General features: G+C 36.3%; 1 protein-coding gene across 1 annotated transcript in view; it reads left to right on the top strand.

The window, feature by feature from the left end:
* LOC117325962 (tyrosine-protein kinase Src42A-like) overlaps nt 1–18,913 on the top strand; it is a 36,906-nt gene that overhangs the window by 11,544 nt on the left and 6,449 nt on the right. Inside the window, exons 4-7 of the mRNA XM_033882499.1 lie at nt 3,946–4,114; nt 16,806–16,964; nt 17,939–18,117; nt 18,646–18,802. Coding sequence (XP_033738390.1) covers nt 3,946–4,114; nt 16,806–16,964; nt 17,939–18,117; nt 18,646–18,802 — 664 coding nt within the window. The remainder of the gene's footprint in view (nt 1–3,945; nt 4,115–16,805; nt 16,965–17,938; nt 18,118–18,645; nt 18,803–18,913) is intronic.

An 18,913-nucleotide genomic window follows, 5' to 3' on the forward strand; every position in this document is an offset into this window, starting at 1 on the left:
ATTTAGACTTGATAGCTTTTTCTCAGCCAGATGTATGTAGCTGGATAACAAGACTGTTTAGGGAGGCCGCCTTTAGGTGAAGAAATGCTCGTGCTTTACTATATACTAGAGATTGATAACAAGACTGTTTGAGGATCCCGGAGTATCCTGGTGTTTATATAAATTTATATGTTATATATGTTTGAGGAGTACTCTCACACAGCGTAAATAACATCTGTAAATCAGCTGTGTACTCATGAAGTAACCTGAGGGTTTCCGATCTGGAAATATCCTTTAGTTTTTGTCCAGATTCTGACCTGGACCAGTCCTTGGTTTGTGTCCATATTCTGACCTGGACCAGTCCTTGGTTTGTGTCCATATTCTGACCTGGACCAGTCCTTGGTTTGTGTCCATATTCTGACCTGGACCAGTCCTTGGTTTGTAGCCATATTCTGACCGGGACCAGTCCTTAGTTTGTGTCCATATTCTGACCTGGACAGATCCTTGGTTTGTGTCCATATTCTGCTTTGGACCAGTCCTTGGTTTGTATCCAGGTTAATTTTGACTTTGACTAGTCCTTGATTTTTGTCCAGAGTCTGGCCAGACTAATAATTTTTGTCCAGATCTCGATCCGAAACAGTTCTTTGTGATACAAGTCGGTAATAACAAAGTTTGCTATCGTTGTACAGATTTCTATTTGTGTTGATTTCTCGTCTGATTGTGCTTTTACATAAGAAACCCATTGTGACTCAGTGACTTGGAAAAAAAGCTGTATATAGTGTTGTCCTTGGATTGGGCCATCTGTTGTAGGCTGTCTGTCGGGAGACCGTCACAATAACATTTCAAATGGCACACCAATTTCCATAATCATCTTAAAAACAGTATCATTGTTGAAGCTCAATTGGAAAAAAAAATGGCTGAAAGTTAAGGCAGAGAATGCATATGAAATGTGACTTCCACTGAAGACCAGTGGATTGTTACAACGAATTGTCTGATGTGTTTACAGTTATTAGCTCACCTGCCCGAAGGGCAAGTGAGCTTATGCCGTGGCGCGGCGTCCGTCGTCCGTCCGTCGTCCGTCCGGCCGTCCGGCCGTCCGTCCGGCCGTCCGGCCGTCCGTCCGGCGTCAACTTTCCATTCAAGCAACTTCTTCTCAAAAACCAAAAGGCCTAGAGACCTAATATTGGGCCTGTAGCATGCTGGGGTGAAGGGCTACCAAGTTTGTTCAAATGAATGACCTTGACCTTCATTCAAGGTCACAGGAGTCAAAAAGGCTAAAATCTTCAAACGACTTCTTCTCAACAACCAACAGTCCCAGGGAGTTGATATTGGGTCTGTAGCATGCTGGGGTAAAGGGCTACCAAGTTTGTTCAAATGAATGACCTTGACTTTCATTCAAGGTCACGGGAGTCAAAAAGGCTAAAAAAAAATTAGACGACTTCTTCTAAATAGCCAAAAGACCCAGGGACTTGATATTGGGTCTGTAGCATGCTGGGGTGAAGGGCTACCAAGTTTGTTCAAATGAATGACCTTGACCTTCATTCAAGGTCACAGGAGTCAAAAAGGCTAAAATCTTTAAACGACTTCTTCTCAATAACCAAGAGTCCCAGGGACTTGATATTGGGTCTGTAGCATGCTGGGGTGAAGGGCTACCAAGTTTGTTCAAATGAATGACCTTGACTTTCATTCAAGGTCACAGGAGTCAAAAAGGCTAAAATCTTTAAACGACTTCTTCTCAATAACCAAGAGTCCCAGGGAGTTGATATTGGGTCTGTAGCATGCTCGGGTGGAGGGCTACCAAGTTTGTTCAAATGAATGACCTTGACTTTCATTCAAGGTCACAGGGGTCAAAAAGGCTAAAATCTTTAAACGACTTCTTCTCAATTACCAAGAGTCCCAGGGAGTTGATATTGGGTCTGTAGCATGCTGGGGTGAAGGGCTACCAAGTTTGTTCAAATGAATGACCTTGACCGTCATTCAAGGTCACAGGAGTCAAAAAGGCTAAAATCTTTGAACGACTTCTTCTCAATAACCAAGAGTCCCAGAGGCCTAATATTTGGCCTGTAGCATGCTGGGGTGAAGGGCTCCCAAGTTTCTTCAAATGAATGACCTGGACTTTCATTCAAGGTCACAGGAGTCAAAAAGGCTAAAATCTTTAAACGACTTCTTCTCAATAACCAAGAGTCTCAGGGAGTTGATATTGGGTCTGTAGCATGCTGCGGTAAAGGGCTACCAATTTTGTTCAAATGAATGACCTTGACCTTCATTCAAGGTCACAGGAGTCAAAAAGGCTAAAATCTTTAAACAACTTCTTCTCAATAACCAAGAGTCCCAGGGAGTTGATATTGGGTCTGTAGCATGCTGGGGTGAAGGGCTACCAAGTTTGTTCAAATGAATGACCTTGACTTTCATTCAAGGTCACAGGAGTCAAAAAGGCTAAAATCTTTAAACGACTTCTTCTCAATAACCAAGAGTCCCAGAGACCTAATATTTGGCCTGTAGCATGCTGGGATGAAGGGCTACCAAGTTTGTTCAAATGAATGACCTTGACCTTCATTCAAGGTCACAGGGGTCAAAAAGGCTAAAATCTTCAAACGACTTCTTCTCAATAACCAACAGTCCCAGGGAGTTGATATTGGGTCTGTAGCATGCTGGGATGAAGGGCTACCTAGTTTGTTCAAATGAATGGCCTTGACTTTCATTCAAGGTCACAGGGGCCAAAAAGGCTAAAATCTTTAAACGACTTCTTCTCGATAACCAACTGTCCCAGAGACCTAATATTTGGCCTGTAGCATGCTGGGGTAAAGAGCTACCAAGTTTGTTCAAATGAATGACCTTGACTTTCATTCAAGGTCACAGGAGTCAAAAAGGCTAAAATCTTTAAACAACTTCTTCTCAATAACCAAGAGTCCCAGAGAGTTGATATTGGGTCTGTAGCATGCTGGGGTAAAGGGCTACCAAGTTTGTTCAAATGAATGACCTTGACCTTCATTCAAGGTCACAGGGGTCAAAAAGGCTAAAATCTTTAAACAACTTCTTCTCAATTACCAAGAGTCCCAGGGAGTTGATATTGGCTCTGTAGCATGCTGAGGTGAAGGGCTACCAAGTTTGTTCAAATGAATGACCTTGACCTTCATTCAAGGTCACGTCGATCAAGTATGCTTAAATCTTTAAATGACTTTTAGTGAAAAGCCAAAGTGCAGAGAGACATTATATTGGTCCTGTAGCATGCTTTCAAATAACTGCAGGATCCATATATGAAAAGATCACTGCATTGCAGGTGAGCGATTTGGGCCCATTGGGCCCTTGTTTATTTTACTGATCAAACTATTGCCCATGGCATGAACCTGTTGTAGAAAAAGTTGGAAGGTAACAAGTTAGCACCCGTATTACTTGTTGACTTGTGATTTGCCCTGTATATCTGTCAGATAAATCAGGTACTGTGATTGCTGTTTCTTGCTATTAGATGAATAAAAGAATGAACAAAAAATAACCTGTAAAAATAATTATGAGACTAGAACAAATCAGCTTGTCATATTACAAACATTTGAAATCCTAAAATGTTCAAATATATTTTTGTTGAAATATTTGGAAAAATCTGATAGAAAGGCATTTTTGTAGTTTTTATGTGTTTGATGTTTAGAACAAGAAGTCTGAAACATAACACAACAAAAAAATAAAAAAAAAAAGATTAATATGAGTTGGAATATTATAGGTAGATTAAATTGACATAGATTTATGGTCTTTCTTATAATGTTAAGTAAATCTATAGTTAATCACCACATATCTAACTTACAGTTAGCTCTTGCCTCCTTTAATATAGGTCTATAATTACCTGTTGTATACTGGCATTTCTGAACCCCAGCATAACCTTACAAATTATAGTAATTACACCTCCCGAGTGGTTGGTTAATTCATTGTTGTACATTAATTTACTGTATTTTAATTTTTGTGTTTCCTCTCCAGATTGAGAAGCCCCAGACTGTAGGGCTTTCCTACAACACAAACGACCAATGGGAAATTCCAAAGTCATCCCTGAAACTCATCCGCAAAATCGGACATGGCCAGTTTGGGGAGGTATGGGAGGGACTCTGGAACAATACCACACCTGTTGCCATCAAGACCCTCAAACCAGGTAAGGAAAATCATGTGCCAAACTGGTAAATAAAGTAATGCTTAAAACGTACAAATATAGTCGTGTTCAGATCAAGATAAATGACTCGCTATTCATTAAGAAATTAACTTGTTCAAGAATTACGGTAAACCTCCGGTTAGTTCGAACAAAATTAAATAAATATTGACGAACCTGTTCGAATTATTCGAAATTATGCTTCAGAAAATAAGCGTGAGTTCGAACTATTCGAGTCAATATCGGCGAAAATCTCGGCGGAGTAAAATCATTAGACACAAACACATCCATCGTAAATCTGATACATAATAACGGCGGCCTGAACAATGGCACATTTACAAGTAAGTAAAATGATAGTATTTCATTTAATTCAATGTTAATTGATCGTTAACGTTCTTCGTTTCGCGATAACTGATGATGGTTATTGCGCGAAGCCGCTCGGGCAATGCATAGCTACAGTACTGTCAGTAGGCCCCAAAACATTACAGTACACGTTTCATTTATGACACAAAAGTTAAACATTTGTACAGTATAATCTTTGCATGGTTATATTTTTTTTATCTGAATGAGAAACTATCGCTATATTATTGTAATAAATGGTCTCTTAAATACGTCAAAAGCAGTCTACATAACCTGTTGCGTTTACGAAAGCACTACTGTAAAAATAGGCGTTATATGTTGGTAAAATTAGGCCAGAATATCAACATGTCTGCTTTTAAATATGCCCAGTCGTATTATCTACCAAACGTAGTTGATACCTGCATAATTATCCATCACTAATTGGGACACCTGTGGATTGTTTTGACTAGATATGAATGCTTTTCACGTCACTCAGCACGATCGGGCAGCCGATCCTTTCAACTTTGCCGCTAGCGACACCTCGCGTGGCCTGCTTACCTAGCGTGAGGTCCCAGGTTTTCATGTAATACCTTGATTGGCAATACTTAAGAGATGTCCAGTCACAATTAAATAATCATAATGCTAAGTTAACACTAGTTGTATGTGAAAATACACGGACGATTTCTTAGTTTGCCATACACAGCGCGAATACAAATATCGCATGTTACTTATACATTGTCGGGGCCTAAATTTGCAATCAGCTGTCTCGTGCGTGGTGTGTTTTGCAATGTAACAAAAACTGAATTAACGCTAAAATATGTGGCATATATTAAATCACAGACGCATTCTAATGATCACGCATACAATCTAATAAACTAAATGTGCTTGTTGGATCAAATTTAAATCTTGGCAATTTTTTTCGCCCGGTCATCGGGGCCGGGTCGTCGCGAGCTTCTTACTTTACGTTCTTCATTTGACAAGTTCGAACTATCCGAAATGGTATTTGATATAAACAGCCAGAGTTCGAACTATTACTAGCTAAAAAATTACCGTTTTTCTAGAAAAAAATGTGTGTTCGAACTATCCGCGTGTTCGAATTAATCGGAGGTTTACCGTAATTCAATTGAGTTTGAAAATATTGGTTTCTGGAGCCAAACTGTTCATATGCATGTTCCAAAGAGTGTTAAATATCTTGTTTGACATTTATTTGTTTCTGCCATTACAGGATTTCACCAACAACATGTCCAAATTTTATTTGCAGTAATTAGGTTACAAGTTTGTAGGATATTTATAGTGGAATTGTCAATGGACACCAGTCCATCTTTTGTGACAGAATGATTACTTGTTTGTTATTGTAGCATGTTGCTATACAGAGGAGTGATATTACCAAGAAATTAAATTATACAGACAAATTGGTTTTGTTCCTCAGATTGCTAACGAATTAAGAGGACAATTCTAAAAAATCATCATGGTCGCCATAACAACAATTACATTATATAAATCACCAACACCACATGGAACCCGCATTTCTAACAAAAATTTGTCATTTCTAACAAAAAATTATCCAAAGAATGTCCTATTGGTTTTTGCTTCCAACCACAGTTGTCATGACAACTGTATTGCTGTGTCCATGATTCAGTGTTTCTACTGGCACCAGCAGTTTGGTATTGTGTACACACCTCTGACCGTAGTCTGTACTTGGTAATGCTATATGGGTAATTGCTTGTCTGTCCTGGTGGGAAAGTCATGCGGAATATGTCTATATGTGTTTCAATCTACAACAAGGACTAACACCTGGTCTGGTACATGATAGATGCATGCTTTATTGTAGGATTGCTTTCTCTGTTAAGTGTTTTTAAGTTTTCATTCACTGGTGCCGACTGCTGCAGGCAGGCTAAACCAGCAGTGGATCTAGACACGGTTTGAAGGGGTCCCCTCCCCTCTCCCCAAGACCCCACCCACCCCATTATAGTAAACATCCAGCATGCATATTATTACAGGGCTTTTTCCATTTCTCACTGGTCTGGGATGGGCCTTTTTGTCTCATTTTGGGAAGAAAATTGGTGTATTGGGATTTTTTGCAGGTATTAATTGCAAATTTTGGAAATTTGGCTTAAATATGAAATAATTCTAATTGGGAATGGGGCCTAAAAACTGCCTTAAAAAGCCCTAAAAATCTGTATTATAGCGGTATATAATTATCTGATGTATAGCATAAGTTATAAGGTACCACAAGGTTCACTAAAAAACTCACTGGATTTTAATCTCCATCTACCCCTGTATCCTCGATCCGCCCCTTAAAATCTCATGTTTGGAAGGTTAGTTCATACATAACTTGCCCCTGCCTAAAATGGTACACAAAGTACTGAAACCCTCAAAGCTCACCAAGACTGCTCCTTAAATGCTGATTTTCCATGTCATTGTTCTATCTGTATTGGACGGTACCGTGTTGTTTAGGTTACCCGTTACATGTCTACTGCAGCTCTCTGAGGCTATGGATGAATCACTTGAATTTATTTGACAATGGAGATGTAATAACCACATCAGATACTGGCTGTGACTGCCAGCATACTACAACATGATTCAAGTGGAAAACTTTGGCTGAAGATGGCAATTTCCTGCCCATATTTAGTCAGGATGTTGTAATAGCAAACTCATACTCTCTGGTTTCATATTGGAGATCTTGATTTTTATAAAATTCAAAACTTTTTTTTTTTTTTTACACTTTTTGAATTTTTTTTTATAAATATAAAATGAAGAATTGATAGTAACAAATCTGAATTTTGATTTAAATAAGAAATATCTTTAAAAAAGATAAACAGCATAGTTTTATGCTGGTGGCTATAATGTAAAACTGCTGGTGAAATAAATTAACGAACTAATTCGTTTCAGCACGGATAACAACATTAGATCAGTTTGAATCATTTTTGGTGATAATAAGACCGCATTTGAATCAGGAATATAATTTTATTAATTTGTCATTTGAAAAGATACATCCACTCATTCAGCTTGCATTCTTAACTTTGTTTCGTTTTTAACTGGATAATTGCATTTAGCATTTACTGCTACATTGATCATGACCAAACACATACTTCATCTTGACCAGTAACGCCACCAGCTGTCGTGTCATATCCGGGGCCAAAAGAAAATTATACGGCTATGCCGAAAAACTTTTTGAAAATGGCTTAATTATCATTTATGAAATCTATTGATATATATTTTGTGGTAGGATTTGTGTGATGTCTTATTTTATCTGTTGATTTCACTGTATGTAACTGGTTACATAATCTAGATTTATGTGGAGGAATCAAACCTGTCACATGATGATGTAATGGATCATGTGAGATGATGTCATATTCAATATTGACAGTTTTTAATGCCCCAACTCTCTCATCCCAGTTCCCAAGGTTATGCTGCAAAACCTAATTACTTTCTATTGATTTATAGATGCACACAATAACATACTGTGATGAAAGATTTTTTGCATTGTTATTCCATATTGATCCATATTAATAAAAAAAACAAATTGAAATATAAGAGAAAAAAAAATAGAAGCAATTAATTTCCTGATATTTTTACCAACAATGTTTTGTTTTTTTTTCATCATAAATGTAGTATGATGCAGTTTCCTCAGAACAAAACTATAATGTTCACAGATGAAGGCTCTAGTGTATTTTATCGAAACAGAAACCTTAGAACACAGTGCATCAGGACAATGATTTGATCCATTACGTACTGGTGACTCACATGATAGCTGCAATATACAGCTTAACTGGCCGTCGTACGAATTTGTTGTCGTCATTTTCATGTTTTATTAAAGAATTTAGTCTACAGACAATAGAATATGTATTGTTTCTTTATCTGTTTCTCTTTCCATGGTATCGTCAGTAGACACTACATACCCTGCTTATAGTGTTGTCAATGGTCTCGGTAGTTTGTATGGGTAATGATCAGGCGATGAAATGAAAGCTATATCTATTGGCTGTGCAATAACTGGCAGGAATGTAATCATAATAACTCTCTTTTGTAGACATGTTTTATTACAAAAGTTGGTCAGAAGCTGGTTCATTTCTATCGCTGGTTTACAGACATGTTTTACTATGAAATTTGGTCAGATGTCTGTGGTTTAATGCTTCCTGCCATGCTTTTCAGTGGTAAACTATATAGCTAGCTATGGGGCCTCATGATTGAAACTCATCATAATAAACACAAATGTGTGTTAATTTATTTGTAAGCGCATATCATCTTCAATATTTCCTCACAAAAACATTGCCTGTCTATATTGATATAACTATATAATGACAAAAATGTATGAGATTCTGTCACTTTAAATATTTAGCAGTAAATACAATATGTATTTATGTGTGGTGAAAATTGGAAGGTTATGATTATTATTAATAATCAGTTGGCAGGAAACAATCTTGATTAAGGTTATGAGAGTGAAACAAAGCAATGTAAGATACTTTTTTGAATTCATTTATTCAACTTGAGAATTGTCGTCCAAAAAAACCTGGACATATTTTTCAATTAAACATTGTTGATCCATATGTATGATCCTATGACTTTGAAGGAGATCCAGGACTGATACCTGAAATTTAGAAGAAGAAAAAAAAGGGGGGGGGGTGTAAAGAGAAAAAGGACAACAAATTAAACAGCTCAATGCCATCGGGTGGTACCTGTAGTCATGATATTAGTTTGTCATTCCTGCCAGTGAGCCAAACATTGGCTACCGAGTTGAGAATGGTTTAAGGTCTCGATTTAGTTTTCTCAGCACCTGAAATTAGTTCATGAATTCTACTCCAATAGCAGACTATTAGGTGGTGTGTTTAACAGCAAGGATCATTTAAGGACGTGCCAGGTTTTGGAGGTGGAGGAAAGCCAGAGTACCTTGAGAAAAACCACCAGCCTACTACCTGACAACTGCCCCACATGGGTTTCGAACTTGCAACCCAGAGGTGGGTTGCGAGTGATAAAATGTCGGAACACTTTAACCACTTGGCCACCTCAGCCCCAGGTAGGTGTTTAGATCTAGCACCTGTCTCTAGAATATTAAATAAAAAAATAAAGTGGGCTTTATGATATTGGTCTCTTGGATATGTGTCTTGATTTTAAATTCCTAAGTTTCAGAGATAATCTAGCATTAGAACCTTTGGGGTTCCAGGTGGCAAGTCTAGATGGCAGTGAATACTGATCCTCTCCTCCTTTGTCAATACAGGCTTTAGACCAGCTATGGCCAGCGTTTCATTGGTCACACTTTCCCTATAATTACATATAATCAGTGGGTCTAGTAAAGGTCAAAATCAGCATTGATCAGAAATGGACTGTCATAAGATTTTGGTGGTAATGAGGTCAAGGGTTTGATGCCATTAATACAGAGAGATTTGTAGCTAAATTAACTGGTACTAGATAGATCTGTACCAAATTAACTGGTACTAGATGGATCCATACTAAATCAACTGGTACTTAACTAGATCGATCTGTACCAAATTAACTGGTACTAGATAATAGATGGATCTGTACCAAATTAACTGGTACAAGATGGGTCTGTACCAAATTAACTGGTACAAGATGAATATGTACCAAATTAACTGGTACAAGATGGATCTGTATCAAATTAACTGGTACAAGATGGATCTGTACCAAGTTAACCGGTACAAGATGAATATGTACCAAATTAACTGGTACAAGATGGATCTGTACCAAATTAACTGGTACAAGATGGATCTGTACCAAATTAACCGGTACAAGATGGATCTGTACCAAATTAACCGGTACAAGATGGATCTGTACCAAATTTACTGGTACAAGATGGATCTGTACCAAATTTACTGGTACAAGATGGATCTGTACCAAATTAACCGGTACAAGATGGATCTGTATCAAATTAACTGGTACAAGACGGATCTGTACCAAATTAACCGGTACAAGATGGATCTGTACCAAATTTACTGGTACAAGATGGATTTGTACCAAGTTAATCGGTACAAGATGGATCTGTACCAAGTTAATCGGTACAAGAGGGACATATCATGTGCTTAAGTAAACAGTACATAAACCTGCATCAAAGATTACTGCTTCAACATGATTTGTTGCTGTTGTCAGGCCGTTGTAACTTAAAATGAAACAAATATTAATATATTACATTGTACACAATGCCAAATGATTTAAATTAAACTCAAAATAAATGGCAAGAAAGAACAACAGATGTTTTAATTAAAACTTAATTTTCATCTCATTTTTATTAATCAAAAGAATTTGTTTCCTAAGAACATGCCAGTATATAATTGCTAACTTCTGGCTACATATGAATGGAGAACAGACAGAATTCCAGACCAGTCATGTCTGAGTTGTAAGTTGTGGGCAGATGTTAGCTACATTATAATTGAGATGGTATTTACATATACCATTATGCAGGAAAGGAAGTTATCCCTGTAGAAGGTTGTGTAACCATAGATATCATCGTCCCAGCTGTAATACAAAATACAAGTAGTAGTTACGGTAAATGTCATCGAAAATATATATATTTGTATCATGTTAAATATGGTAATCGGAATATCAAAGTAGAATTATCATATTTTAAAAATTATTTTCACTGCCTGAAAGATATCAACTTTGTCATACTTGTCAATCATTTTCCATATTTCAATGATGGAAGTTTGATAAAAAGGGTAATTTTTGTTTCAGTATTGTTATGTAGAACTGAAGCAGGAAACTGAGTACAGTGAAGCCATATATGGGACTGAGTCTATGTGTTGGGTATGACAGTATGTTGGTCAAGTCTGAGTGGCCCATGACTGTGGAGCATGTCACCATTCTGGTGGATATGGTCAGATGTTACAGGATGTTGTTAAAGTCAGTTGTCAGTAAAGTCAGTTTGGCCCATGACTGTGGAGCATGTCACCGTTTTGGTGGATATATTGTCGAATGTTACAGGATGTTGTTAAAGTCAAAGGTCGGTGAAGTCAGGTTTAGCTGTATATTACAGGATGTTGTTAAAGTAGGTGATCGGTAAAGTCAGGTTTTACTGTATATTACAGGATGTCATTAAAGTCAGGTGTCAGTGAAGTCAGGTTTCACTGTATATTACAGGATGTCATTAAAGTCAGGTGTCAGTGAAGTCAGGTTTCACTGTATATTACAGGATGTTGTTAAAGTAGGTGATCGGTAAAGTCAGGTTTTACTGTATAACAACTGTATCAGTAAGACTGACAGCAGTATTACAAATTTCTATTATTCATTAGAGAACAAAATGAATAGTATGGAGTAAACAATATCCAGTAATAAGCCTGTGCCTGGTAATAAGCCCGTCCATATTTTGCAATTTAGTAAAAATGCCAATGCGTGGACACTTATTTTGTTATCCTGTAAGTGATCAAAGCTTACTTTGAGTTTGGGATATGTAGGTCCCCTGTATTCTGTGATTGATCAAAGCTTACTTTGAGTTTGGGATATGTAGGTCCCCTGTATCCTGTGATTGATCAAAGCTTACTTTGAGTTTGGGATATGTAGGTCCCCTGTATCCTGTGATTGATCAAAGCTTACTTTGAGTTTGGGATATGTAGGTCCCCTGTATCCTGTGATTGATCAAAGTTTACTTTGAGTTTGGGATATGTAGGTCCCTGTATCCTGTGATTGATCAAAGCGTCCTTTGAGCTTGGGATATGTAGGTGTCCTGTGATTGATCAAAGCTTACTTTGAGTTTGGGATATGTAGGTCCCCTGTATCCTGTGATTGATCAAAGCTTACTTTGAGTTTGGGATATGTAGGTCCATTGTATCTTGTGAGTGATCAAAGCTTACTTTGAGTTTGGGATATATGTAGGTCCCCTGTATCCTGTAATTGATCAAAGCTTACTTTGAGTTTGGGATATGTAGGTCCCCTGTATCCTGTGATTGATCAAAGCTTACTTTGAGTTTGGGATATATGTAGGTCCCCTGTATCCTGTGATTGATCAAAGCTTACTTTGAGTTTGGGATATGTAGGTCCCCTGTATCCTGTGATTGATCAAAGCTTACTTTGAGTTTGGGATATGTAGGTCCCCTGGACCAATTACAGCATAAATACAGCAATCTGACATGACAGCAAAGACTTTTTCGTTTTAAGTATCATCCACCTGCTGAAGAAAATAATTGTGACAGCATATTCATGCAAACAAAATTTGTCAGCCGATGTATCGGTCCACTTTTATGTAGATCAAAAGTTTAAAAACCCAAACACATTTACGTCATTATTGTTTTGAATTGTATATTCAAAAAGGTCAGATTTAGAATTTCATGAATATTTCATGCAATCATCTGTGTGGGTTAGTATAACCATTTCTGTTTTACAGAATGGGCGAGGGTGTTACTTTGTTAGTCACACACACTTAGTGGCCGGGAGTCTGCAGTGTTCCACAGGAAAATGTCACAAATTGATTTATCAGCTCAAGACAGCCTGTTCTAAGGCTACCGTATTTATACTGGAATTTGGAAAACTATTTAATGCCCAGTGTTAGAATATAGAGCTTTAACAATAATCGTTGATTTATTATTAAGTTTGGTGCTCAGTTAGAAAATAAAGAATAGTTAAATCCCTATAAATGAACATGAATTATATATTTCCTGCTATTGCAAGGAGACCCCACCTCAAAATGACCCTAGCCCTTCATGAGGAGATAAACCAATGAATAGACTGTACTGGAAGGTAAAAAAGAACATTACAAATTCACTGAACATGCTTTTGTCATGTGCCAAATTTTGAATTGTCTCGGCTGCAACAAAAACTCGCAAAAGCAAGACAATTCGGTGTTGCTCAAAAATATGAATCCAACTTTAACCCTAACTTGGTGTATAATGAAATCACATAGTGCTCAGACTTGATGTACTGACAAAGCAGGACAGGACAGACATATAATTATGTGTATTTCTTGTTGTAGAATATGAAAAATATGCACAATAATATATAATATTACACAGAACAGATTTATGCAGCTTTTAAAAGTAATTTTAATTCTTAATTTTTAAAAGGGATGATTGTTGCACTTGTATTTGGGCAGGGTTATGTCATAAGGAGCACCAACGCCCAAATGAATGGCTATAGACATAGTGTTTTGTGTGGAAAAACAGGCAGCAACTGACACCACTTGTTTCCCTTTATCAGATCATCTGATAATGTATATACATCTTCTCTGTAAAGGTTAAACTCTTTATAAGAAATTGTAGCCTTTATGAATGCTAAAATTATATAAAAATGTGTATTTCTGGTAAGATTTACCTATCTTCTTCTATATTGTGTACCTAAATTAGTTTGAAGAAAAATAGGGGAAAATTGGGACTATACATAATGTAGTAGTTTAGTATATATATAGCTCTGATCTGAATTCTGTAGCATGAGGATACACAGTTTGTTTTAACCATTTTTATAGCTAAAAAGATTGAGACAATCTTGAAAATTTTGCAATTTCAACATCAATGATCAGATATAATCAGTACGTGTCAACTGATTGATTTTCAATTATTAATAGGTTAGTCTACTGTTACATATAAATACTTAAAATAATTGTTTTCATCTTTTTTTACCGAGGGGGGTTGAAAGGCCTATTTCTTCTGTAAGAGTTTGCCTCCATTTTGATATTATACTAACTTTACTCCGCAGTCCTCATAGTTTTGTATCTTTGTTTTTTGTCATATCTTTCCAACATAGCAGTCTTTATTGATGATTTTGCAATTAATTATGTTTAAATCGCAGGATTATTAAGAAGTTATAGGTAAGAGTAAATTGACATACAACTCCTGTTTTCTCTTATCAAAAATGAAAATAAAACTTGCTCTTCCCGTTTTGAAAAAACCCATTAATATTGGCATATTATAATCAATGTCAGGAATTGGTTGCCTTTTTCTATTACATATCGATGATTGTTAAACAATCATCGTGACAATACTAGTTAAAATTAATCAATAAATTATTCTTCAATAAAGGTAAGTACACCTCTAAGTTGTGGTATACCATAGCTGTGAGAAGTCTTTTTAAAAGTTCTACTTTTTCTTTGAACATATTTTGTGGTTAAGGAAAAGCTAGATAAAAACCTCTGTAGGAAATTGAATATTTTCCTTTGAAGATTTCTTTGTCGACATTAAAGAGAAACTAGAGTCAAGCTACTGCAGGAAGTCTCTCAAATAAAATGAAGAAAAAAAAATATAGTCATTCTCAGATGCTTTGCTTAATTGTGGTGATTTTTTTTATCAAAAGATATAAAAAGATTTTGATTTTCATTGAAGTGATAGAATAATTGTAGTATTGAAACAAAAATCAGCCCAGTCGTGTTAGTGAAAGGAGGCTGAAGGAAGGAGGTACAGTGGTACTTCACTTACATGTTTGTACAGTAAAACAGCTAGGGAGAAAACTTTCAGTGAACTGTTAATATCTTGTTATATATTGGTAATCGGGAGATTCATCAAATACCTGTATATAGTCTTCATAATGAAAGTCTATTATGATGGGTTACTGGGTTGTAAACCTTCACGAGACGTAGATCAATACAAATCAGTATATCTATAACAGTCTTACTCATGTGGTGCTGAGTCAGAAAGGCTACGCAACAGTCTGACTGGGAGATGTGTCACCTTACTCGACATAGAAACAGATCAATATACAGGGTAAACCTGTCTTATCTGACACCTGTGGTACAATATATAGGGTAAACCTGTCTTATCTGACACCTGTACATATATATAAAGGTACAATATACAGGGTAAACCTGCCTTATCTGACACCTGTACATATATATAAGGTACGATATACAGGATAAACCTGTCTTATCTGACACCTGTACATATATATAAAGGTACAATATACAGGGTAAAACCTGTCTTATCTGACACCTGTATATACATATAAAGGTACAATATACAGGATAAACCTGTCTTATCTGACACCTGTACATATATATATAAAGATACAATATACAGGGTAAACCTGTCTTATCTGACACCTGTATATAGATCTGTAGGTAAAATATACACAATGAAATCTGCCTTATCTGACATCTGTATATAGATCTGGTACGTAATCTAAACAAATTTTCACAATAGTTTACAATTCATAAACATATGTTGAAAACTAAAGGCGAGTATTATAATTTGATAGCACTATACACTGCTAGGTAATATAATGACATCAGGCATGTGACTGCCTTATATAAACGCCATTTGCCTTAAAATATATATACTGTAATTCAAACCTTTGTATATCAGTAGAGGAAATCTACAAAGCTTGTTGCCATGGTAACAGCTGTATATAATAGCGGTATTGTCATTTTCAGTAATATCTTATATCAAGGACACCAGTGGTAATAAGGTGCAGGATATGATGCCAGGTCTACTGCATAAACAGAAAGCTGTCATCTGATCTCGTCAATGATGAGTCAAGAATTGTTGACTTAGTTATCTCAGAATGAGTTAGCTATTTCCTATGCCTTAATTGCTCATAAACATGATGATAGAAATGTGCATGTTATGGTTAAAATTGATCTATTGAAGTTATGTAGTACAAGTTAATTGTATGTAAAGTATAAACAAATTATGCCAAACTTGACTGGCAATATCAAATATCAAAATCCTTTGATTCCCTAGCTATTAAAGGGTGGTGGTGGGGAGTGCTTATTGTCAGTCGAGTACGGCAGTATCAACATTACGATATTCCTTATCAGACAGCAGCAGATTGTGTTCCTAAGTTACAATTGATACATCGTTGGTTGAATTCTATACCTAAAAGAATGAGTAATGTATATGTTTTAGTTTCAGAAAAGACTAATTGTTACATACTTGTATACAGCTACTGAACTGGTCTCAGGTGCTCTCCTTTAACACTTAGATACTGGCAATTCAATATGCCCACAAAAGTTTTTTTTATGAATGAAAATTTGAAAATGACCAGATAGATAATAAAAACTGACATCCTCTTCCTAAGAAACCAATAAAAGATATATATTTTCCACAGGGGATATATGGAATTAAATTCTATGCTTGATCAGGTTTTGAGTTATTTTTTTGGTATAAGAAATGGACCAAGTAAAATGCTGTTACTTAAAAGGAAATTATATGCATACAGTACGTAGAAGAGAGTAACCCTTATTCTGTCAAGAACAAATTATAAGTCAAGACTCTGATGTGTCATTAGGAAGCTTCAGTTAATTAGAATTATGAAGCTGTAAAATTGTGAAAAGTACAAGTGTGATAGTCTATCATGAGTAGGTCTAGAGACCTGCTAAACAGAAGAGTCTGTAGCAGGAAGGCTCCATCATGACTTATTTCTGTACTCAGTACTAATGAGTGGTACTTACGTCTATTATAACAGTATTAATGTGGTACTTCTGTTATAGGTACAATGGACCCGAAGGACTTCCTGGCCGAGGCCCAGATCATGAAGAAGCTACGACACCAGAAGCTGATCCAGTTGTATGCTGTGTGTACCCAGGATGAACCCATCTATATTGTCACAGAGTTGATGAGACATGGCAGTCTGCTCGAGTACCTTCAAGGTATGCTAGTTTACCCCAAACTCATCGTAAGTTGATGAATCAATTTGATCATGTGTCTAGGGGATTGAGCTCCCCTCAAGATAACGTCCTTATTATATCTTTCGCAGTTGATGTGTGGTATTTAATATCGTAAATGAAAGTCCTGTTTAAAAGACAACAGTTTTCGTTTATAAGATGAAACAAACGTAACTTAAGGGGTATTGCTTTATTTTACTGGGTAGTTAGCAATACACTTAAGTTTGTCAGTGCTCTAGCTGTTTCATATGATGGATTTTTGTCAAACTTTACACAATGATAACGGACCATAATTATGATATCTCAGACAAGTTGCAAGGGATTTTGGTCAAGATCAAGGTCACTGTTAATATTTTTATCGTGGGCCGGTAGGGGACATGTTTTGCTTTGGCAACACCAAGTATGCTTGTTTTGACTAAGATAGCTCTATATACCACTAGATGTCCCCATGAAAAAAATGATATACAAGTTATGTATATTTACCTTACAGTGTTAAAATATTGTATTGGCACATGATTATCAGAGAACAGGGAATCGAAGTGTAGTCATGGCTTATAAGCGGGGTTTTTTTCCAGTTATTGTTTATCCGATGAATTTCTTTGGATTTTCAAAAATGTTTTCTTCACATTATTATCAATATATAATATATGGGCAAAAAATACTGAGAGGATAAGGGTGTGAAGTCATGCAGGGCTTACGTTTTTTCAATTTCTGTTAATCAGATAGATGTAATTCCATTTCCCAAAAAAAATTCTTTTAACATTTTGACATTTCCAAAAATGTTTTTCTTGGTAAACAGAAAATTTCCAAAATGTTAATCATTATAAAAAAAACATTTAAGGAAAAAAAACTTCTAAATATTTCAGATTAATATATATAAATCTTTATCAGTTTTTGGGTGATAGAAATGGATAGGCTTATCAGTTTTTTTACCACAGATATGAAATATTTTGTTGTAGGAAAGGGGAGGAGTCTGAAGCTACCACAACTGATAGACGTGGCGGCCCAGATAGCCAGTGGTATGGCCTACCTGGAGTCTCAGAACTACATACATCGTGACTTGGCTGCAAGAAATATCCTCGTCGGCGAGGCCAACAATGTCAAAATAGCAGACTTTGGATTGGCAAGGGTTATCAAGGTTAGAATTGGCCATATACATCTTATAGAATTTTAATAGTAAATCTTTCAAATATAGATTCAGAACAGACTGGTTTGTCCAAGGTCAGCAGTATGATATCCGGTTGGTTTTTGATGACTTTGGTCTGAATGTAGGATTGTCTGTGATATGTCATCTACCAATGTATCAATATTACTCTCAGTTTATAAGGTATGATCTGTAATGAAACATAAAAAAAATAGACTGTGATGACGCATATGATTATTTTCAAGTGTTTCTATGTATTGCTATTTTTGATGTTTGAATACAATTGCAAAATAAAAGATTGCTTTAAGAAAAAACACATACATAATTTTTTGTCCAATTTCTGAATTTCCAAATTCATGCTTTTTACATTGACTTTTGGTAAAGTGGTGATTTGAACCATCCAGCCATGTTTCTGTTTAATCGATAATGTCCGACATACACAAAATATGCCCCATGTATTGTAAGTCAAAACAAATTTATACCAAGATGAAATAACCTATTGTCATGATTTTCTGTTGAAAGGAGGATGAATACGAGGCCAGAGTGGGCGCCCGATTCCCCATCAAATGGACGGCTCCCGAGGCTGCCAACTACAACAGATTCACCATCAAGTCTGACGTCTGGTCCTTTGGCATTCTACTCACCGAAATTGTCACCTATGGCAGAATACCATATCCAGGTCAGTATTAACATAACACTGGAAATTTGTAAGATTTCCCCCATGTTCACCCCATTGTCCCTAGAAATAGTTTCTTAAACATTAGACATTGATAAGAAAAGTGCAAGAGGG

The sequence above is a fragment of the Pecten maximus genome, chromosome 4 (assembly GCF_902652985.1).
Source record: "Pecten maximus chromosome 4, xPecMax1.1, whole genome shotgun sequence".
Classification (NCBI taxonomy): domain Eukaryota; kingdom Metazoa; phylum Mollusca; class Bivalvia; order Pectinida; family Pectinidae; genus Pecten; species Pecten maximus.